Genomic DNA, 26,388 nt, shown 5'->3' with positions numbered 1-26,388 from the left:
AAATATTATGAGGCGAGCGTAAAAATATTATATCGAAATATATGGGCTTCGAACGGAAACTATGAATATTTTAAAGTTTATGAGTGCATCCAGCGGTATTGCAATTTTCGCCCAATATATCATATTTTTGTATAGGTAGTGTAAATAAATATATATATATTTATAGAGCAGTCTTTTCTAAATTTTTAGATTATTAAAAAATAATACACTTTTTAGCTCTGTAACTTTTACTATTATAAATCTCCCGATGCAACATTACAGGCGTTAAACTAATGCGTTACAACCAGGTAAACACGATCAATAACTACTAAGCACCAAACTGAAATCAGCGGTATCTTTTTTATTGATTATAAAATTATTTTTACAGTTTATAATCAATATGTCACTGTACATAACCCACGCGATTTAATTTTTATTGTTCACCCTTAAAATTAGAAAAATCTAGAAAAACATTCTCGTTAAAACGATCTCTTAGATTCGATATTAGTCACCGACTTATGTCACTAGTCTGTCATATTGTTAATTACATATTTATATGCAGAAAAGGCTGCTAGATTATTATTCAAGTGAAACTTTTACAAGTTAGGGTAATACTAATTTTATTAGATCCTAAATAGCTTTTAATGTAATAATAAAACTATTTTAAGTTTTGTTATACGTAAGGTCGAATGAGATTTTTTAACGATCTGTTTTCATGGATTTGTGTTTAATATGTTTTAATATTCAAGATAATGCTTTTAAAATAAATGTTAAATAACGTTAAAATTCCTTTGAATTGTGAGATAAGAGAGGAGCAATCTGATTAATAATTTGAATATAAATTGTGACATTCTATTTAATATTTGACGTACTCACGTTTATGGTTCATGTTCTTGACTTATTTTATATCTTAAAACAAATCTTGACTAAAGACTAGAACCTTTATGAATTAAATAAATTCTACATTTTCTTACTTAAATTTAATAAAGACTATTTCAAAGACGTTTGTTATCATCTACATTCGCTCACTTCCACTGTTTACAATGGTACTATATATTTTTACTGACTTTTAAATTAAATCATATCTGAATACATTTTTACTAGTAGATATATATTGCTACTAGCGATAATATAATTTACCCGGGGCAATTATATACTGCTGTGAAATGTCAATTAAACTCATTGTTTTGAAGCTCAATTTAATTTTTATACATGAGTTGAAAAAGTGCATTATAAGAGAATTTTAGATACTTTTTGGATTAGGTACGAGCTAATTATATTTTAAATATTCTTTATGATATTCATCCGTGATATTATGAAAATTTAGAAAAACCTAATTTGTGATGATCAATCTGAGTTATAATTAAATAATATTCACTATTTCCGATTCCCCAGCCTTGATAGAAATTGAAAAATATTAAGGTCGATATATGATTTGAACCTAGGTCTTTCAGGTCAATAGACAGCGACTTATACACTCATCTATCGTGATAGTAAAAATTGATAGCTGCAAAACGTTTATTTGCTCTTTAAATTTAATTAATTGTTTTTTTTTTATTTTAATTAAGTTATGTTTGGGTTTGGTTTATTTTAATTTAAATATTGTAGTATTTTGTTGAAAGATGTGACGTTACATATACAGATACTGAGCACTGAAAATGTAAAACGATTGTTTAATACATTTTATGTGACTGTGTTAGTGAAGATATATTTTTACTAGTGAGAAAATGGCTTAATTGCTAATGCATATTTACTGTAACATATACAAACATTAAAATAAGTGCAAATCTATAATGCAAATTAATACATAAGACATGACTATTAGGATTTTGCATTATGCTAAAAAGTACGCACTGTACATGTGACATATCTAATATTGTTTTTTAAATACTATTTAAAAAAATATTGACAGGTATTACTTATAGTTACAAACAGCAAAAAACCATTTTTCTATCATCGCATTTTTTATTATTATTATAGAGATATATTATTTACCATTTTTTAATATATAACATTTTTTGATAGCCTTGTATGAAAATGCTAATATACTACTCATAAATCAAGCTTTGATTTAAAAGTTGGGTCAGATTAATATCACAACTAATTTGTAAATGAATCAGCATTTTTAAAAGTAATAATTTATAAAAATAATAAAAACTGATTCAATACTATTTCAATATCGAATATGAATTTGATTGAATTTAGATATTCTATTGATTATTAAAATTTTATGCTCCATTATCCATAAAATTTCTTATAAATAATAAATTATTATGTTTGTAAAGTTCTAAAGATAATTTTCAAGGCGGGGACGAATTGGTGAGGTGTATCTAATAACAGTAAAACACGATAGCTACACAGCTTTCAGGGGGTTTTACGACATTGAACAGCCATATATACAAACTGAAACACTGTGAGATCCACTGTCGCGTTTTTGTTGAGCGATAAAAAAAGTAATTAGTCGTAAATGGCGGTTGATTGTCGCTAATGGGCGAGTAAAGATGGGAAAACTTCGGATGGGGATGAGGTTTGATTATACTTCAGTCATTTTAGGGTGGTTTCTCATTACAATGTTATTTTCGGAAATGGGTATGGAAAGATTGTTGATTTGACGGCAATGATGACAGTTGCATAAATTATTTTAATATTCGAGTTGTGTACGTTGTATGTATTTCAGTAATGTATTCTAATTTAGAAGTATAATATAGTTACTAAAATAGTGAGATGCATTATGTGTTTAATAAATGCTAATATGATACATGAATTTTAATATTTACCTCTATAGTTTTGCGTGTGTTTTTTTATTATTATGATAATGTCGAATTAAAATTAAGTAAAAGAATGATATGTCTATAATCACGTGAAAGAATAAGGTAAAATAAAAATTTATGTAATATATTAATAATTTAAATAATGAATTAAGTATATTAGAAATATGGTTAAAGAATAATGTACTTAAATTAAATTAGAATAAAACTTAATGTATGTTTATTAATTATAAAAATGTGTTAGATAATAGTACCAAAATAGTAATAAATAACTCTAGTATAGAAATAGTGGATAATATAAAATATTTAGGAGTAATTGTTGATACAAAATTAAATTTTAAAGAATATTGTAATTACATATTAAAAAAAATAGTAGAAAAATAGGTTTATTATCTAGATTAAGAAATATATTAAGTATAAATACAAAAAAAAATAATTTACAATAGTATAATATTTCCCCATTTTAATTATTGTGCAACACTATTAAATATGTTAAATAAATTAGACAAACAAATGTTGCAAAAATAACAAAATAGGGCAATGAGAGTAATCTTAAATAAAAATAGATTAACTAATTGTAAAAGTATGATTGATAGATTAGAATGGTTGAATGTTCAAGAAATATTGAGTATGAATGTTTTAGTATTTATATATAAGTTAGAAAATAATATGTTACCAGAATATTTTAATAAGTATTTAATAAGAAATAAAGATGTACATAAATATAATACTAGAAATAGAGAAAATTTAAAAATAATTAAGTATAAGAAAACGAGTACGGCTAGGGGAGTTATGTACGGAGGTTTGATTTATATAATAGTCTTCCAAGAGAAATCCGAAACAGCAAAAATATAACGGGTTTCATAAATGGAATAAAAAAACACCTTCGTACATATAGAAATAAATTATAATATTAAGTCTTTATTATTGTATATTTTTATTTTTTCTTTCTGTATTTTTTATATATTTTTTATATATGTTTACTAAATTTGTTAGATGTAAAGATTAGCTATTAAGCTAAATAAATTAATAAAATAAAATAAATAATAAATAATTAAATCTTATTATACTGAAAAATATGATAACATCATTAGAAATCTATATTAAATATATACTTATATGGGATTTATTATTTGTAATGAATTATGGGCGTTTCCATTTAGGAAATTGTGTCTATTGTATTATTAATTAAACTTTGTAAACTAAATTTATTAAGTGTTAGCACTTCTTAAGGTCAGAAAATAATTAAATTGTATTGTCATTAAAAAATTAAGAGAAGTAGGTGAGAGATCAATGTATGGATATGCTTCTATCTATGAACAAAAGATTAGCAACACCAAGAGTGAAAGCTTCTTAAAGTTTCAATTGTTATATAAATATATATGAGGTAATACTATTACATTTTACGATATTGAATTCGATGCCTTAATTAAATATAATATAGGATGACAATAATTCATACCGAAAAGTCTTAGAGAGGTACTTGTGAACACAATCCTACTGTGGATCTGAAAATCCATTATATTCGTCATCGGAGGCATTAGCCCTTCGTTACGCAGCAATATTATATAAGTAGGTATCGGTGGTCTTGAAGGATCCTTTCTCACTGTGTCCAGTATACATATACATGGTGTGTATGGAGTTACTTTTCGCTCGCAGAGGCGATAAGATCCGAAGCAATAAATTCATATCCCGCTCGAAAATGACTAATGAACAGGGCCGGACGAAGGCTTTCGGGCACCACCTCCTCAGCATCGGGGCCCAGGAAGGACCGGCGATAAATCCTCGGATGCGGCCCCGGAACAACGGGCCCTTCCACGTTTAATTGCGAAAATGAATAATTATTTAACTACCAGGGACCAGCGTCGCCGGCGGCGCTAATCCGGAGCTCTGGCTCTCCGGTGAAAATAAATAAAAACACAAAAATAAAATTAAAAAAAAAACATTCACAAAGCGAGGAAAATAAATAAATAAATGCGAAAAAAATAAACAACTGTGTGGGGAGGAGGTCTGAAAAAATACACAAGCAAATAATAATAAACCGGTCGCGTGTTCGTGTGTTCAGATTTTATTTATGCTGCAATTATACGGCCGCAGTGTGGATGAAATAAATGGATAAAGCAAAGAAAATTAACTCGAACAAGTTTCGAGTGGTGGTTGATGTTGGCGGTGGTGGTGATGGTGGTTAAAGTCGCGTTTGACGATTAAACTCTGGTTGTGTCTAAATAGTCGCGGTTATATCTCTAGTTTAAACACTATGAGTTTTAGCTTTTTGTTTGATTTTTTTCTTCAGTTAGACTAACAATATTAATAAGCTAAAGTAATCTACAACTATAATATAGCCGTACCAGTTATAAAAATAAATTGCGACTACAAAATAAAATTTTATATTATTATTTATCCATTCAAAATAAAGATAATGTATACTGTAAAATAAATAATAAATCTTATTGATAAATTTAATATACTGCTGTAATATTGTTGTATATTATAAATAACAATTTTAAAAGTCCGACTAATTATTTCATTGTTAAGCTTTTGTTGCAACATGACGTTAGCCCAATGTGCTTAAACGGGGTGAAAACAAGCAACACTACTAAGAAGTGAGACACCAGTCTGTAAATTAGATACATATATTTTTTATTGATTTTAACCTATTACAGCTTACAATTAATAGATGCCACTATGAAAGAACTAAATCATTATTGTTTCAATTATATATTAATGAAAACCTAATTAATATAATTATATAAAAATATTAAATTCTGATGACACGAAAGCAATTGAAAAACACTAGAATATATATATGGGATTTAGACCCAGGTCTTTTAGGTATAAGTCACCGACTAATTAAATATATTTATTGTGTTCGTTACATAAACTGCCGTTTTTGCTCCTTTGCTAAATCAACAAAAGGTTAATCTAACTGGCAATAAATTATGCATGGGAAAGTAATAATATGATATATAAATTATTAGCTGACTTAACATAACGAAAAATATAATAAATACATATACGGTTTGAGAAACACCAACGAAAAATACATAAATTTATTTATTTTCACATTTATATTATTAATTATTATTTAAATTATAATTTAAAATAAAAAAATATTACTTTAAAGCTGAGGCAGATTTTTAATTATAGTGTTTTTTTTTTATAAATAAAAATTCGAGCCTAGGCCGTGGTCCTACGTGGACTACGCTATTCCAACCTTAATTTTTTGTCATCCTTAAAGGCACGCTATCTACGTAACTTCTGTTTCTTCTTTAGTCCTGTAGCAATCAAAAATAGTAATGGCCGAAAATAAACCTAATTTACCATATTGCATGTAAAATAAATAAAATTAATAAAAAAGGAAGTAGTGCAAATACAGCGATTAAAACTATACGAATGTGTGGTTAAATCTCAAACGTTTCAATATAATTTCATAAAAGTTTTGCTTGAAGAATTATATTTTTGGAAGATTGCGTCCACTCAAATGTAGATTAGCTATGTATATGAGGCGCATAATTTATCACAAAATAATCTAATGGATAGGCTGAATATCCTAGCCCCAAAAACAGCAGCCCTTTCTAACCCCTATCAGAAAATGTGTATGTGATATTTAATTTGCTGTGTATGGTAAATATTTTAGTTCTATGGATTAGTTAAAATATTACTAAATTAGTTTTTCGAACTAAATCCAAAGATTTGTGTAGGTGTTTAATTATTAAATTACTATTTCTACTATTTTTTTTAATAAATAAAATAAGAACTACCTTTGCATTATTTTATTATTTTGATAATTGATGTCTTATGAATGTTGTGTGTAAAATATATCTAATAGATAGTTATTGAAAAGTTGTTTTTGTTTTAAAATGGGCATGTTATGACAAACGTCTCAAAGTGCAATTCAATGGACTTGTAGCAATAATGTATTAACATTTTAATTAACGTACTCTTTTATTTTTAATATAAAAAGATACTCTAGAATCTAAATTAAATTTAAAAGAATCACCACCTGCTCAAATAGAAACAAAATATAAGCGCAAAATTTTCATTATGCGCCTTCGGCTTTTTTATGAGGAAACTTTGACCGCCCCTAGACAAGAAAAAAATCAACCGAATGCAATATCTTTTACATATAATACACACAGCTACGCAAAAAAGCCAAGAAAATTATTATCATCGCCGGTAGGAAGATTCGCCAGGGCCGGGCTCGCAAATGACAAAATATTATTTCCCCCGACCGGCCGGCTGGAAAAAGGGAAGAAGAAAAAAGTCCGGGAAATGAACTTTGCTCGTGGAAAACAGCATTCCCTTTTATTATAACGTCGCCTATAAGTTTTTCCATATCGCCGAACCGCAGCGCTGGGGCCACCTTTACGACTTAATATTAAAACTTTGGAACCCCCGGGGACCCACCCAGGGACCCGTTGACGGAATAGACGATTTCATACTCCCTCTCTATATCCCCTATTCTTTTAACTCGTCTAAAGTTTTTTCCCATATTTATCCGCCTATTAGTAACAATTTAAGGCTAATTAATATTAAAAAGTCAGCTAAAACATATTCTGAATAAACATATATATAAAACTTAGTTTGCAAGAGAAATATATTTTTTTGTATTTGATTTAATATAATAAACATATAAATGTCTATGTCATTTTGTTCTCTTAAGGACGACGAAACCAGAAAGCACCTAGATGGCGCGTAGCCGATGGTCTGCGCCCCCCTCCCCTGGATAACGTGCTTCAAAAACAGTGTCTTTAGTAGCGTGTTTATTAAGTGTTTCTTCTATATATTTTTTTAAACGTAATTTTGCGATATAAATAAGCATTTGTTTCAAATTTAAAATATCCTAAATTGCGTCTGTTATGTTAATATTTTAGTTTATTAAACAATAAAAAATTGAAGGATTTTATTTTTGGTAAGTAATTATTGACAAAAAATTCCATTGTATATTTAAGAAAACTGTCCATAATACTCGTAAAAAAAATTCCAATCAATACATATTGGATATTTGCTTGCATTCATTGCGCATTACGCAACTGGTCGGTTGTCACGAGCAATATTTGTGCAGTCACGAGCAATATTTGTGCAATACAGACTATAGCGGTGAATATATGTAATTTGCTACTTTGGAAATTCTCTTCAAAGTAGCAAAATCTTATGTATCGGAATTTAGAAAATAAAATGTTAAGTAAGAAGGTGTGTTGTTACGATCTCAAATAGGCTGATCTAAGAACTAAAATAATTCATAGTTATTTTAATTTTTATTACATTTAATTTTTTTTTTTATAAAACTTTAAATATCTCCCATGTAATAAGGTGTTATTTTAATTTATAAACCATTTTACTAAGGTGCGATGCATTACTCTCCAAAAATTATTATTAAAATTTGTCTTTCATTTATATCTGCGTTTCTACTAAAGATTGAAAAAGGATGAATAGGCTGTATTAATCTATTTCTATGATTAAAATCCGACATTTTCTTTATAGCGTTTTTCAAATAATTCTATGAGTTTTTAATATTTTAATGGCTCACCGATGGATCGAGATATAACAGTTCGCTCGATGAAAAATATGTGTTCGAGTCACATTATAGCGGCGAGCGGAGAACGCAGTCAATTAAAGGGTGTACGGTGTATTACCATTTGGCTGGAAATAAGGTGCTATGGTGGCTGTATGGCTGGCGGGAGGCAATAACATAAATAATTCCCGAGACAATGGAGGCTGGCCGCGGCGAAAGGAACGGCCTATAATGCCGGAATATATTGTCTCGGCCGTATCTGCAAAAATAATCCGATACTGCCCGCACCAGGGATGTTCAACGTATTTTTTTGCGGGCAGATGATATTTATGGTTGGAGATGCGGCGAGACTGTGAAAATAGCAAAACAAGTTTGAAAATTAAAAATATACGCTAAAACGCAGAACTTTTTAATACCTAATTAAAATGTGTTAGATTGACATTATTAATAATTTTTCAACTTGGTCTAGTATGTTAAATTAAAACTAGGAAAATTCATTTAAATAATAATGTATGGAAATTAACCCGTTGCGATCTTGATGCTGTGTTTGGACTTGGAAATTTGATGATTTTAGACTAGACACGTGCATTGGAATTGATGTAAATCTATCTGAATTTACGCTTTTTAGCTACTTACATAACACTATTCTAAGCGTATTACTTTATCAATAGCACGATGCCGTCAATTTTAGATATTGCGTTAGTTAAGGCAATGCTCAGATCTCAGATATGCAATGTATCCCGGCTCTGTCTTCGGACCACCTCCCTGTTTTTTTTACTCTAGAGAACTAGGTCGAGGTTATCCCTAAAATTGTATTTGACTATAACAATGCTGATTGGAAGAGAGTTTTAAGAGCATTGTAGAGTCACATTTAGTGGTTAAAGTTTAAAAATATACATCAACGGTTACTTAAACAATCTATGATGATATTTATAACTTAACAACCGTAATTGAACAAGCTCAAATATCATCAATATGTACGCCTAAAAATAAATATAATTATATTGAATATACTCAGACGATTATTAAACTAATTAATATAAAAAATAGGATGAGAAACTTAAAATTAAACACAATATGTCAAAAACAGAAACAAAGCTATACATTTTAAGAGCAGTTTCTACTATCGTACAAAAGATATCACTGAAAGAACACATAAATGAATACACACTAAATAGGGGCAACGTTGCTGCTACAAATTAACGGTTTGACGCGTCACGCAGATCCTATCGGAACTTGTAACATATGTGGTAAAAGGTGTAACTTATATTATAATAAAAATTAAGATGTTAAAGGAGCAGGAATATGCAATTAATGTTCAATTTTGACAATACTTAATATTATTTTTATATTTACATAATTTTAAAATGATTAAGGCAATTTCGATACCAAATATAATTTAATGAAGACCATTTAATATGCTGCTAATATATTATTTATATTTTTAAAATTAACAAATAGTAATAACTAATGCCAATTAATTATCTAAAAATGCGTATTGTTAAAAATAAATGTAGGTTTTATTACTTAATATGTATAATAATTATATTTACAATAGCAATCGAAGTTATATGTTTTTATTTCATATGGTGTTTTTATATTAGGAATAACTCTAGACAACTGCTATAAAATAGTTATTTGACCCAATAAACATTTCATTGCTAATGCTACCTATAAACTAAGCATCCAATTTATTTTACACAGTTAGAAAACAATATGTTAGACGTTTACTGAATAACACGATACTATTAAACGCAATAACACGAGTACTGTTATTCGTAAATGAAATAAAATCTGATATTTCACATGAGTCGATTTTATTTGAACCTAACTGATTCTCAAAGCTTAGCTATTAATTTTATTCATTTTTATATTATACAGAGTGCTTATAAAGTCATTTTATATAATGTTGACATTAAACATTTTAAAACATATGATATAATGATGCAAATTAATGTATTTTAAGTTTGATGATCGTTACTTTAATTTTATTTCAGGGACATCACATTAATGATATTTTTAAGGAACGTGTGATGTTTAATAAAAATTGTGAATAAAAAAGAATGTAAGATTTAGTTAAGAAAATTCGGTATATCTGTATATTTTAATAATTAATAATATTATTAATTTATTTTATTTTAATTAAATTAAGACTATCGTGACATAACAATGCTTCACCATGGCAAATAAATCAATACATTGTATTATTACAATATACAAAAATATAAAAATATAAAATATAATACAAAGTAATAAAGAGAAAAAATTATATGTTATTTAAATTTAATTATACGAAGCAGACCAGCTCCTTGTAGCTGACTTATAGATTAATGTGCAGTGTTAGCATATTAAGGAGCCAGATAACCGATTCGGCAATTTCGGATAGCCAGGAAGACAAAAGACCAGGTAGACTAACAAAATCTTTCAGTAGTTTGATAAAAGCTTATCAACATACAACTTGAAGCAAAATCTTCCAAAAGAAAGGCGCTGAGATTCAGAAACATCCTCTTATTGATTAGGAGGATTCCAAATAATAGATTCTGATTCAAAAATGCTGTGAATTAAAGTGTCATGGAGGACAATAACTCGCGGATCGTCAGAGTAAAACGCGTTCCTTATAACAATGCCGATTATCTTGGAGAATTTATCGCAGGAAATCGTACGAATAATCTGATGGTGAACTAGATTAAGAAAAAGACATTTACATGGGTAAACGAAAATCTATCTCCAAATAGAGTCTAAATCACTATGTAAGAAATCTAATCCACAATAGATCGAATGCATCTAAACAATTTTAAATCACCTACACACAGGAGAAAACTTGATTTTGTAACTGCCGTATTTGGGGCCCAGGTTATATCTTTAAAGTACCTCTGATAAGGTGATATATTATTTTGAGAATCGGCCGCCATAGGTTACGAACTGTGTACGATCGCTGAAATAACTTGAGAATAACCAAGTTACATTAACTGAGCAATTGAGGTCGGACAATTGATTTTAGTAATAATTCATGACAAACCTTGTTGAAAGCCTTCTCAAAATACGACGTAATACGATCCATGGTTTTTGAGATATAAGCCAAAACCTACTACTATTAACAGATTTGTACTGTAAAATAACATTCATATCTCTAAGATGTTTTTTGTTAACACTGAATCTAATGTAATAGTAAATAATATAATATTCATTGGAAAAATGTTGGCTATGTCTGTTGGGGACAGTCCGCGACCGATGATACTACAGAGTGGACAAAAATCGCGGCGACATTTTAAAATTCATGTAAATTCGTCGGCGATGAAATAAAACATTGTGCAAAAGCCGACGCCCCGATAAACAATGGCTGAGCAAAAACGCGGAAAAAACGATAAATTTCGATACGCGATTTATGTGACGGGCATAAATCGCGAAGGGCGCAAACATTGTTCACATTTTGGCAAATATTTGATACCGGCGTGCGCGCATATACACACATACATACATACACCCAAGACGAAAGTGAGGATAATAAATGTATAGGTAGTAGTACGCACTGTATAGAGTCCGTACCGTGCGATACGCAAATACTTTTATGGCCCCATAAAAAAATCAAGAAGCTCTCGACGAATTTCCCGAAAGAGAAAAAAAAGCGAGCGATTTTCCAGCGCCGTAATAAAAAAATATAGGTTCAATTTGTTAAGGTTTCATAAACGCGACTTTTGAGCCGAATGTGTAGAGTGCGATAAAAATAAAGATAATTCTTCTAATCAAGATGAGAGCGTAAATTATCTTTTATTACATTTTTTTTACAAATTTATATATGCGTTTTAAATAAGCTAAAATATATTGTAGTATAACTGCGCGATATTTGGTTCAATTTGTGGCTCGCAAAGTTGCTAACAATGGTCTCCCAGACACGATAGAAATTGAAAAACTATACTAGGTCTTTTAGGTGTTAGTTATAGTCTTACACTACTGATCCATACACATTTTTGAGATGTTTTAAATTATTTTACGTATTATAATATATTAAAATACACTTACTTCCAAACTAAAAGAGCACCTATGAAGACACCGAGCACCAGTAGAACAGAAGCGAGGGCTATTACAGCAGATGTTTGAAAATTCGGGTTGCTGTGATATGAAGCATCGATTGTCTGTAACAATAAAAACATAAAAATTAAGCATTCACTAGACTTAAAAATATATATTTTATGATAAATTGCCACCATCTAGATCTTTGAAACTCGCGTTAAATTAAGCACTGCCAGTGCGTCTGAATATTTAGATATTATTTACGATCCATATATAACATAAATAAACCGCCATTAATATGAATTCAGGAATGCTCGCAAATGCACTATGGTCATCCGTTGACGCATATACACACCGTCTTGAAAGCAAGATATTTTCACTGCTATATTTCATTAACAGAAATGGCACGAGTCATCGCCTCAGGACTTGCCGTATACACCACTGCTATTCTGACGCATCTAATTCTGTAAATCCTGTATGTGTATATTCCGGGAATAATATTCCTTGATTGCTACGTGAATTGTGTACAAATCTGGCTAGCAACCCGTGATTGTTGCAATCCCGCGTTGTGTGTGCACGTGTCAAGCCTCCGTCACCATGCAAAGCAAAGGTGGGCTTTGGTCCAGATGTGATTAGTTCAAAGGATGTTGTCGGGCATGCGGGGTAAACAAGGGTACATTTACCCATTATGGTATATACTATAGGCATGTGTATATATAGGTATCGGAAAAGATGTATAAGAGGCGTTTGAAATGCCTGAGAAACTGATTAATTATGCACACGAGGGAACTGTGCGAGATCACTCTGAACAAACGATCAAATTAACCCCATCAGAGATATTTATCTACGAGTTAATACGGAGCAGTAAGGCAAGATTAATAGACAGACTGAACTAGGTCTTAATTGCCGCGAGTCCAATTAGCGAGGGGAGCGAACACATAAACATATAATTAACATATCAACTATTTAGGCATATCCTATAAATGAAATAACACTATGAATTTAAATGTTTGTATTATGTATTATGAACTATTAGTGCAGTAAAAAATAATAATAAATGATTTACTAGCATTGCTATGTTTATGATAACATAAGTTTTTAATTGATATGAAATAATGTTTTAAAAGTGAGTATTATGATACGATGGCCTTATTATTATTAAAAGTACCTAATAATTACACTTTAGTTACGCTGTAAAATATCCATCATAAAAAATAAAATCCACGTTGATTTTTATTAAGAAAAAAAACTAGAATAATATAGATGGTCTTACTATTATTTATTTTCAATGAATAAAAATATATCATTGAGTTTTTACCCATTCTTAAAAATATTAAGGCTATCGTTTTACTTTATAATGTAATCACCAACGTTCTATTTTGTATTCGTATTTTTATTATATTGTAAAAAGGTCGTATTTGTGCTAATATTTATACATGTCTAAGCACTTAATATATCTTTATAAGTCGCAGTAATTATTCTTTACATTCCAACTGAATAGCGTTAATTTTTTTGGAACATCTGCGTGCGAAATTCACACCCAACAGACTTAGACACTCAGCAAAACTTTACATCTAAATTAAAGCTTGAAAGCAAGTTCGTCGGCAAAATCGCTCAAAGTTCTTCCAGTCCAACTTTCAAAGTCAATGCGAATAGCTGATTCAGTGCATTAAATGGACATTATCTCGATTTCTACTGAACGGGGGCGATGATTCGAGAGTTTCCAACATCAAGGGGAAAAAATGACCGGAACGAATCGCAATTAGAAGTGAACATCCGTGGTCTGGCACGCCGATTAATACGCTGATTTACTAAGACAGAGAGGGGAATCTCAAAAGGTTTTCACGTAGTTGTAGGAAGTCGACGAAAGGCGTAAAGAACGGAATGGGGGCCGTGTGAGCATGACGAGCTGTGCTCGTTACAGGCAATTTTGTACCATAAATTGAGGTGTACGTGCCACAGTCCATTGACGGGTTGATGACTCAATTTCACTTCTCCTCGGGTACTTGCGGCATACACGGGATAATTTGTATCTAAACTCGTGAAATTCGAATTTAATTTACGGCTTCGAACGCCGCGCGGCGCCTTTTGATCTCTGGAGATCATTCGTACAATGCCGGTGCGGATAGAGATGAAAAAATATAGCAAACGTTACTCTAAGATCTAATGATCTAATAAACTTGTCTCTTAAATGAAGATGTTAAATTATAATTATGTGAATGCGAAGGCGTTATATATAAAAATGCGTTAATATAAAATATCGGATGCACAATAAAAAATATTTTTAATTAGAATCGTACCTTATATAGAAAGTAAGGTTTGTCTTAAAAAAACATTAGATGTTAAAAAATAAACTATTCCAAAATTGTAAACGTAATGCATATATTTTTATATTAAAAATCATTAAGCATGGTTGATGTCATAGTATTTTCAGTAAATTAGATGTATGCTTCTTGAAAAGCAAGATGGTTTCCGCTAATCTCGCATTTGCCAACTCTTCTCTGGCAATAGCCACCAGACTTCTCAAGTATAATAACTCTGTATTTCTTTCATAAAAATAATTAATAGTTTGAATATCACTGCAAAAAGAGATTTTTTTTCACGAAACAATATTTATGTAGCGATTTTCATTAATTTTAAATATTATATTCATAGTCGATCATAGTTTAAAATAAATAAACCTACGCTTTTGTAGGTATATAATAATATTATAAAACAAATTTTCTAATACACAATACACATTTATTTAACCGCAGTGTAAATTATGTTCCATGAAACCAAAATGCGAAAAATACGACGTGAAAAACACGTTAAATATATGTGAGAATGTTCACGTGGCGATAGTATGAGGTACGTGGAGGTTGTCACCTAGCGAACAACTTTGTTGGCCCGGACCTCTGAGCCCCAGAGACCCCAACAAGCTTCATATATAGCACACACACAAAAGATATAAGATAAAAAATAAGTTTTTCGAACCGTTGACTGATTTACACCGTCTAAATAAATTCTTCAATATCCCAGCATACGTAAAAGATTTTTAACGGCAAGAAAAATGCGTACGTTTGAAATAGTTTATTAGTGAAATTTCCGGGGTTTTTTACGGTTTAGACCGTAAATTTCAGTTGGGAAGGACACGAATAAATTGTATCCGGGAAACGAAATTTCCTGTTTGGCCCCGCAGGTTCGGCACTAAATTTATAAAATAATTTAATTTTATCTTCACTGAGTAATAAATGTATGCATATGAACACTCAAAATATAGATAAAAACACGTTACTTTACATTAAAATAGTATACATCTGAATGCTCGTAAAAGAAAACGTGAATCGCTCTAAAGTTATACTAAGCAATCAACACATATTATATTTTATAGATTAAAATAAAAAAGTTAAATCCACATTCACGTAAATAATTATTAATCAAATATATTAGGGTTAAATATTTGAAGTAAATTCACAACTAATTTCCTCGTCCGAATCCTTCCTTACACCCTTCGCGGAGATTTCTCATAAACCGTTTTATCTAGAGGTCCTATCGCAGTTTCCTTCTTGGAGTCCATTACGTTAAAATCTATTTGAAGTGCCGAATAGAGCCGTGGTCTAAATCTCTCCTTGCCAATACTTTTGTCAGGGCTTATTAAAGATTTTCACGAGATAAACGAAAATTATTTCGATTAAACTGATCTAAATATATTTTATTTATATAAATACATATATACATATTAATGCTTTGTAATAAAGCACACTTTGAGGAAAACAATTTACAAACACATATCACTAGGACCAACCTTAATGCCATATAACAACGTCTATATACTCTTGAAACATGTTTAATTACCCCTCGTGGGGTAATTATACCCAGTTTAGGATCGTTTTACTGCGCCATATAACTTAAACGGTCGTATGGTCTTTAAGAATTCGAGCACATTCTCGACATGATGCGGATTTGCCAAATGACGTATGAAGTAGCGCAGTTAAGGTTATAATAACAAAATATTATTAAATTATATTTTAAAAGCATCCTGTAGTTGGACCCATTTATACGTAAACACATATACTCTCCGCAAAATCTTCGAAATAGTCTCCGATCGAAATAATGCAATACCGATTTGGAAGGCGACAGATCTGTTTCGCGCATAAATCTTGATAAACCGCACAAGTCACACCCTTCGGTACAATGAATGATAAGGCAGCCTCCGACGGGATTTATCTCCACTTTACGGCCATATTTGACTCACTCGCACATTCTATAAACACAAACCCGAACCCGAGTATTCCCAGTAGGATCACTCGCATTCGCCTCCCCTACTGCTCTGAATCCTTCCGCCAAATGGGGTGGCTGTTGGGCGTGTGACTTACCTGTTCATCCATCATCTCGTTCCCTAGTCACTTCAACGGTTTGGATGCTGGCAATTTTATTCGTTTTTTATCACGATTATCGACCCAGATTTGGAACCGTGATCGACGGAAAATTTGCATGTCGTTATCGTCGATTATACACAGGATGATCCACTAAAAGGATCGAAAAAAATATTGTTCACATTTCAGATGTAAATTTCTTTAAAAATATATAGTCTTACTAGTTAGTTTAAGCTATACAAATTAATTTTGAGCACTTTTTCTGACAACTTAATTTAAAATCACCATCATTATTTTAAAAACTACTTTATATTTTTGGTATAAATATTAAAAATATAGGTAAATCTACAAAATTTATTTGTTTTGAAACTATTTATGTCATTTAACAGGCTTTGATATAACATGTCTCTTAAAGTAACCCATTATTTATTTAATTTTTTTCACATATTATTCAAGCAATTGTATACTTGCAGTTAAATAGTTTCTATGTAGTTATCGCTGCACCGATAACAAAAATTAAAAGAGTTAAAAAGTCCAGACACCATTAGCGTTCGCCTTTCTCGCCTTTATGTTCGTTCAGCTCGCATACATAGTATATAAACGGTGTCCGAGTGACCATAAAAATTGTGAGGATTGTTAGGGCGGGGTGCGATAAGAATGGGACATGTCCGCCGCCCACCGGCCCGAGAGAAGAGAAGAATTATTGTATGCAAATCTGATAAACAATCTGGTGTGCGACGAGTGCTATTGTTGCCTTCGGCGGGATACACGCGTCAAACGGCCATTAAACGTCCCGTTTATTATTTGTGCGTGATACATACCCCGTTGATCATATCTTGACCCTTATACCCCGTCCCACGTCGCAAAATATTCCCGAATATTATATTTATCGAAGAGGACGTTCTCTTAGCTCTCTTATAAATTTTGCGCGTCAGCGTTGCTTATCAAAACGCTTGTGTATTATACATACAACGTGATTCCTTGTACAGTGTCCCTTTGTTGCATTAAATCACTGACAACGGCCTTTCTCTCTCAGTCTTTATTAAATTATCGTGAAATATTTCATGTTCGTATATGTATATAATGTTTTGAAAATAAAACTGAACAAGATAACTTGATTTCTATGTATATACGCTGATTTAAGCTGAAAAATGGTGTTTAGTATCTGTTTGACATGTTTGATTGTATACACATTTAAATGGGTACACAAAAAAATCTATGTAAGTGTTTTCAGGATAAACTTTCAGACAAAAATAACTAATCATACTTTTAATATATATTTTATAGTATAGAAGCAAAATAAATGGTTTTGCTGCCATATAAGAAGCATCATATTTTTTTTGGGTCAGAATAAAAATCAAATCTCTGTCAAAATTTGAGTAACAATTTATTAATAATAATTTTATTTTATTTAGGGTCGAAATAAATATTAAATGGTAAGAATAAAAATAGAATACGGTTAGAATAATATACATTATATTATTCAGGGTTAGAATATATATCAAATGCCTAGAATAAAAATAGCCTACGGTCAGAATAAAAATATAAGATGATCATTTAAATTTAAAGAAATATTATAATATTTATAAATATAATTGGAGAATAAATTACTTATTTTAGGAATATTATATATTAAAAAATATCTTGCTCGCACTAAAACTGCAAGCGAGCATTGGTTAGAACACCGAACACCACATGACTTAATGAATTCGCAACGAATCTATTGAATTGTATGTACGACGCGAAGTGAGAATAACGACAGAGCGGTGGAGGAGAGCATACTTTGATTGTTGTGTTGTACATCTGACAATGTTGCGAGCCCAACCCACATTAATGATAATTAATTGCCGACATGTGATGACAGATCGACCATTGTAGCTATCTTAAGCTTTACAGCGATAACAACACTATACAATAACACTATTTTCAACTTAAAAAATGATTCTTTCCATTTAATATAAATTCAGACTAAAACTATTTAAATTAACAATTAACTTAAATTTTGAACAAATATTCTGGCCGCCTATTCTGATATTTTATTATAAATTCTGACTCATGTATTATAAAATCAGACTGTATTTAAATTCTGACTCGAAAAATATGATTCATATTTTATTATGTGGAATATCTATGGTTCGTTTTAAATACCAAGTAAAACTATATTATCGATGTGCTTCGCATTTATATTCGTATGTATAATTAATTTTGTTGCCAACCTTGTATTTACAGCAAAGCAAAAACGTTTGATTACATCTTTATGTGGCAGTAGAAACCATACGACATTTAGAACTCAAAAGGTTGATCACAATCAAGTTTTAGAACATTGTTTCGAGAACAGTTACGTACGAGCTATTTAAGTTGCCATCCTTTGCGACTTGAACGTAGATCGTAACTTTTTACTGTGTGATTTTCTCGGTTGTAGTGTCATCAACACAGATACAAAGTCATTTATTTAATCCAATCTTTAATATATTCATTTTAATTTATTCTAATTGTCTTTTCATTTCATATATAGTTATGTACAATAAAACATACAATATGAAAATTCACGGTCTATTCTCATCGGATTTGTTTCTGTTTTTTTCTTTTACATGTATGGAAGTGTATGTCTTATAATAAATATAAACAATTTCCGAAATCATAGCCGTAACCGGCGATAAGACCACAGTTATAAAATATATTTTAATAGCCCGTTACGCACGCGTTCGAAGCCTTATGTTCAAAGGCTATTATTTTTTAGCTATATCAGTCCGTGGGGCACATAAAACGAATTTTGTCAATATACACCCGTGGAGAAGAGGGTAAGGACGGAATAGATATAAAATATAAATAAAAAGCAATAAAGTTCACGGGTGCGGGAAAACATTTTTGTTGTCATTTTAGTTCGGCCCATTTATAACTCATATCTTTGTGTGGGACGTAAAGGGCGAAATTTTCCGCATAAAAGATGTATTAGTTTTGATTTTTTTCCGTATCGCAACGGAGCATGTATCCAGAAAAGCCAGTCAGAGAACAGATTGAAAAAATCGGGCAAAGACTCGTCCTGGGATTATTCTTATCGATACGGGAGGCCCTCGCAGGGCCTTTAAATATGAATTGGCCCTTTAGAAGTATCGAAATATTCGTTTTTATGCACCGTGCGTCTCGTGGCACTCGTATATCTGCGTATATAGGAATTATTATTTCAAGTACTATACATTCCCACGATACGAAAAAAATATCAGGTCATTCCACAAAATCGTGTGTATGTTTGTAATAATGCATTGTTTTTATACGCAATAATATTATAAATTAAATATTAAAATAACGCTTGAAAGTATGAGCCCATCGATGCGGCATGCGACAAGCTTACGATAAAGAATGAGCTATGCAGGGAGCCGCGAGACACGTGCGAAATGAATTTTACTTATTGCCGATACACTAGTTTTAATAATATATTATGGAATATTTTTATCATTAATTATTTCTGAATATATATTAAAAAAAATAATGTCTTTTTAGGCTCAATATTTATTTTCAACGCTACTGTCGTTTTTTTATCGTGATCAAATTTTCAGGTTTTGAGACTGAAGAGGTGTGGCTTTGAAGCCAAAATAACCACCAAAAAAGATTGTAACAATATATTGTATACAAATAAAATGACTACATAGTATATTAAAATAAAATAGTTGCCGCTACGTGGCGGTGGAGTTGAAATAGCAGTGCTTGGAAGTCGGAGAGTCTTCGCTGGCGTATCGAGTTGTATTATTGTCTGCTGCGATTGTTGCTAGTGTTCTCGCAAGCTCATTCTCTGATCATTTTTGATATTGCGGCTCTACCTCTCTCATATTTTTTATAATTCTAGTTTGAGATAGCTAAGGCGAATTGCAGATTAATATGTTTGCATGGCAATTGAATTGCTTCATGGACATACCCACAAAATGAATACAAATAGGTATAGTTGGTCACATCGGCAATTGGTAACCGAAGGGTAACCTGCACTAAACAATTTATTAGAAGGATTGCAGGGTAGAATGTATTGTTTAGCGCGCGTCCTTTCAAAATAAAGATTATTTTTTTTGCTTACTTATGGGTTATGGTCCATGCAATTTTTCCTATTATTAAAACACTTGTTTGACCAACAGATCTCACTTCCATTGTGTGGCCCAACTTTCGATACAAGACTTTTGAGCTCTTTTGAGTCGTGAGAATTACCTCTAAATTACAATAAATTGTGCAGGTGGTTAGAACCTCCCACAAATACAATTGTAATGCTGCATATATGTTTTTACTGCATTATTAAAATTTTTGTAACGGTCAATTTTATCATATATTATTTATACTATTATTAGTACCATATATAATTTTTGAGATTTTTATAATACATCTGTAATCAATTTTCTTTTAGAACATGTAGTTTTTTTGCTAATAATTATATAAAAAATATTAAATTAATATTAAATAAAAATATTAATTTTTATATAGCACAGTTTTATGTCGAAAATCAAATTGTTGAAACGAAAAAAAAATGTACATGTTATCAGAAAGCTAATTAAAGAAGTTCAATTTATATATAGCTATCAGTTAATAATATAATTCTACAAATTAAAATTTTCAATTATTGTAGATATAATATGTACTAGCTTTTAACAAGTAAAAAATGTACTATGCAACACAGTATATAATAATCTTTAATTATATATTAGTTTGTATTTTTGCATAAAATAATTGTGGAAAATAAAATAGTTGTAAAATGTTTGCATGAAATTTTAGTAAGAGTTTTTGAGCTGTGTTATTTAGTTTAAATTATAATAATTCAATCAGTTAATATACAGATATCTACTGTTACCATATATATACTATACCCATTTATTACAGTATTACACTGTACAAAATTTATAAAAAATACGTACGAATTTATAATTATACCGCTAAGCTCAATCATGTTTCGCTTTTCAAAACGCTCTTAAATCGCCTACTCACATAAACATAACTAAGACATTAAACTTTATTGGTGTTTTTTTTTGTTATGAGGCAATTCGTTTGTACGCTCGTCGTAATTAAAACATGTTTACGTTCGTCGGTGGGAAAAATCAGCGTGGGAGCGAAAATCGAAAAAGTGCGAGAGACCCTCGGAAACACGTGCCCTTAATTCGACGCTCAAACTTGTTGTTTAGCCCTCAGGGTTAGGGTAACGCCGGTCACTTAGGACGAAAATGGTTTTCGAGAAGTTTCCTTTGCGGCCTGAGGCGATGGGCTTCTCTCCTATCTTCCGGCAGTTGTCCGTCCTAAATGGCAAATTGAATAAGACTGTCCCTGTCCTATTGTCCTAGAGGCTACTGGCGAGCCTTTGAAAAACAATGGCAGGAAGGACGCCGGCGTCTGCCATGATTTATGCTAAAGTGAGACCCTTATTATGGAGACTAACATTGTGTGAGGGTCGTCAAGTTGTTATATTTATATTAAATATACTATATACTCCATATATACATTTCTTATGAGTGTGTAGAGCTGTTATAATACATATTTATAGTGTGGTTATTAACGATACAAAAAATCTAGCTGTTGAAATAACAATATGAATACTCTTCGATTTTATAAGGTGAGCTATTTTTCTTCAATACAAAAAATATTATATTTTAGTTTACTTTCTTTAACCTGATATATCAATGGCATTAAAATGTAAGTAGGAATAAATTCAGATCAAAAGATCTTAATGATTGTACCATTCATAATATTTGTAAAGACATTGCGTAAATTGAACTTAATCTTTAAAGGTTGAATTTCAACTGTATATTATGTTTTTAACTTTTCAGCGACTCTTGAATACAAGTAAATTTATGTTTTATTTTGTAAGGGTTCTTTCTTATATCAAGTGGTAATTAAAACAGTATTAACAAATCTCGCGATTCGAGCTAATTTCACGCACACATACACCAGCGGCTTATTATACTGAGCGGGCATAATCGGCGTTTCAATTAAATTTAATTATGACCGAAATAATAATAGTCGTAATGGATTCCCAATATTATTTTAGGATTTCCCATTTCGAATCCGTAATGGCAGCACTTCGCTTTACACTAACGCAATTTGGAGCGCAATTACAATAATCGTCATTAAGGCAAATGACTCGCGGTCTTTTACTCTCTCGTGGGTGGCGTTGTGTAAATTATATAAATTCTTTCCACAAATTACCATGAAAACCGTATTGAATCTCCAATAATAACAACAACGATGTATTCATTTGCATCAAGTAGCCAAACGTTAATTTTGCACGCTGCGCCGAATATAATACATTCGTGAGTTAATCCAGTGGAATAATTGCGCCATTGAGGTACCACGCCAACCGTGAAATATTCGTTGTGTGTACGTATAATACTTCTAATATTTTTTTTTATTTCTGGGAAAAGCTGAAAGCGTTTTTAAAAAGCGTAAATGCTAGCATTTGTAGGAGCGTTGCGGGTAGGCGAACAAGAGGATTTACACCTACGCGCGTGATGCTCTGTTTTATGAGCTTACTTGGATTCATGGGAAAACGTGATGTTTCAATTTAAATCATTTAATTTAGTAAATGACAATATTATGGCAAAATATCTAAAGGATAAATCGATAATTATAATACAATTATCTTAGTATGTTTATTTCAGCTCACTATTCACTGGGTTTTCATAAAAACTCCAACTATGAAAAGCTCATATATTTTCAAACTAATTAATGCAAGATTCACATTTAGCAAGAAAGATCTAACTCTGCAAATAAATATTAGAGATTATAGATATTTACATATATTATTATGATATTGTAGTACCTATGCCCTTTCAGAGAAAATGTGTGAACCGGGGCAACTAATATTTTGTAGACACTTCAAAATTAAAAAAAGGTGGGAAAAACCATAAAATTAATGCTAATAAATATTTATTTTTAAATTTTAGGCGCTTTTTCATTAAAAAATTAGATTCATATTTTAGAATTAAGTTATTATGTATTAAAGGGAAAGCTCTTTTAATCGATTTCATTCAAGAGCCACTAGTCTTACTGCTTCTAGATTTGATAAAATATTGCGTAAGGAAATATGCTAAATGTTTATAACCTCCATGAAGGTACGCTCTAAACCTATCTGAAAAATTTACAGTAATTATCGACAGCAAAATAAATTTAATTCCAGCAAAATAATATATATTTGTCACATATTTTTTTAATACACGCCAGATTCTCTATGAGTTAAAGTACCTCATTGTTAAATAATTTTCAATATATAAAATGTACCAACTAGCTTGATTTTAAGTAATTATCTCAACATTCATCCGTAAGATTAATTAAATCTAGGAAAACCAAATACGTGACAATCGATTAAAATTATTTCAATATAAAAATAACTAATTCTGATCTTCCAGACACGATAGATACCGAAAAACATTAAGGTCCATGTGGGATTTGAGCTCTGGTCTGGAAATATTTTGCCCAATTTATGGCTTAAAATTTTAGTTTAATAGAAAATAATTATGATTTCTTAAAACAGTTTTTTTTATTTACAGCGATTTAATTATTTTTAAGGGTGGAAATAACGTATAAATATCTATAAAAGTATTTTTTGGTTGTGATTATACTTTTATTATAATTTTATTTTAAAACTGAATTATTTTATCTTAATTGAATAAAAAGCATAGTAAAATAAATAACACCATTGGAAAGGTATTTGTAAATTAAAGTATAATATTAATGGTTAGACGTAAATATTTGTATGCATTCGTACTGTTTTATTCTTTTGAACAGTGTCATAATGACTTAAATAGTTTATGAATAAAATATTTTGGCATATTTTATTTATGCAAAAAATATATCGTGAGACATTGCGAATGAAATATAGTATTAAAAAATTACAATTTATATTCCTTATAATTTAATTTTTGCCAACAATAAAATATAATTTATTTGACGGTGTATGAGTGCTAATAAATTTAAATAAATAATTTAACCCTTGCTTTGAATGAAGTATGCAATATGCATTTAAGTTTCTACCGCGCATAAAATCTCATATAAAGCGCGATAGTTGTTCATGAAGAAATATAAAAAGTCTCATCAGTTTTCGCACACGTAGATGAAATTATTATGTTTTCTCATTCGTACCTAAAAGCCCATCGCTCTTATTTAATATCCGAATTGGTTACTTTTATTGGACACCGTCTTGATTACGCCGACCCAGCCTCATCCATCTTTATTTGCTCCGCACCGTTATTAGTCGGTTTATTCCCGCCTCGGTAACGACCGGAAATAAAATAACTTTATGCCTTACCATTGTATCGCCGCGTATGAGAAACAATGTAAATCTATACGAGCCATCTTCGGCGATGAAAACGGCCGAATTCGACCATCATCCCCCCGAGCGCTCATTCTGAGGGGGTGGAAATGCCCCCGACCCGCGTTTGGTAATCTGCCGTAAGTTTTACAGCCTCCCATTGAGAAGATCGCCTTCCGACAGAAGGCCCAGGCAGTAAAAAGTAAACGGAAAAGGTGCAAGTACCTTTTACGTTTTATAACTTGACCATCACAGCCACTTGAGATTATTTTTTATGGCGTTTTTAAATAAATTTTGTATGCAGTATGTATACATTTTTGACTCGCGGATCCTTTGTGTAATATTTTATCTTGCTACGACGGTACCTTGATCCAGTTTCCCTTTTATTCCCCTGCACGAGATTCATCTTCATATGTCAATCCTTTTATTTTATTTATTGCACCCCATGGAGAATTTTTTTTTCATGCAAGGAGAGGAAAATAATATGAATATACATCTTTACAAATAATTTGAAGATTTAAAGAAAGACAAGGTGCTAAAAATACATATTTTATAATCAATCAAATTTCGATTTTTTTTAATATAAATATACTGTATATTGTTTTGTAGAATGAATTTAAGATTTTATACGACAATGCTTTTTCGCCGTTAGTAGAGATATCCGCTAATGTAAACGATGGCGTATTGTGTGATTTATGACTAAAAGCTTTTGATGTGTCCCATATCGAAAGCTCAAGCCGTAGATTTTGTCGCGGCCGGAAAAAAGCTCTCTGAATCGGAGCGAAAATGTGCTTTTCACCTGATGCTGCTGAAAACGACGATGATAAACTGTTTATACGGGACGTCCCGAAAGTTGGCGCGCTCAACACTATCATATAGTTTGTTGTGTCCCTGGTGCCGTATAAGCTCATTTATATTTTACGGTTATTCTGTCTGCGTTACGGCCCACAGCGTTGATCGTGGTTGGGAGTTACCCTTATTGTGCTCCGAAACTTTCGACTATAATGCAACTACTTCCTCCCCTCAAATATAATCATACAGCAACACACACATTTTCATAAAGGTACAAGTGTACGTCAATGCATCACATAAATGTCAGAGATTTGAATTTTTTACGTATAAATTATGTGCGCTAAAGAAAAATGGCATGAGTCGTAAAATTCCATTTTCAATTAATTATAATACACTTTGATCAAAAATAAGTACCAAATCATTATTTAAATAATGATTCGAAGTGAGCAAAGAAACAAATCTTACCCGCAGACTTTTGGAAAAATCATTTCTACATCGTTACCTCAAGATCATCGACAAAGCATGAGATGGGGTTCCCAAGAGAAAAAACTATGGCCTAATTGCGTTGAAGGGTTTGTTCATGAGCTGACAATTGTAGATTAAATTGTGTCTTTGGGGAACATGAAATTGGAGGTGAATAAGGACGATATTCAAGAGTTAGTGGAGGAACATGACCACCGAACAACTAAT

General features: G+C 31.0%; 1 protein-coding gene across 1 annotated transcript in view; it reads right to left on the bottom strand.

Annotated features, from left to right (window-relative positions):
* LOC148233041 (uncharacterized) overlaps nt 1–26,388 on the bottom strand; it is a 252,942-nt gene that overhangs the window by 22,735 nt on the left and 203,819 nt on the right. The window contains exon 5 of the mRNA XM_088189639.1: nt 12,283–12,395. Within this exon, the coding sequence (XP_088045765.1) occupies nt 12,283–12,395 (113 nt within the window). The remainder of the gene's footprint in view (nt 1–12,282; nt 12,396–26,388) is intronic.

The sequence above is a fragment of the Plectrocnemia conspersa genome, unplaced genomic scaffold (assembly GCF_051122295.1).
Source record: "Plectrocnemia conspersa isolate PC_06_02 unplaced genomic scaffold, ASM5112229v1 ptg000008l, whole genome shotgun sequence".
Lineage (NCBI taxonomy): Eukaryota > Metazoa > Arthropoda > Insecta > Trichoptera > Polycentropodidae > Plectrocnemia > Plectrocnemia conspersa.
The sequence above is the reverse complement of the archived record's forward strand: the minus strand, read 5'-3'. Positions and strand labels throughout refer to the sequence as shown.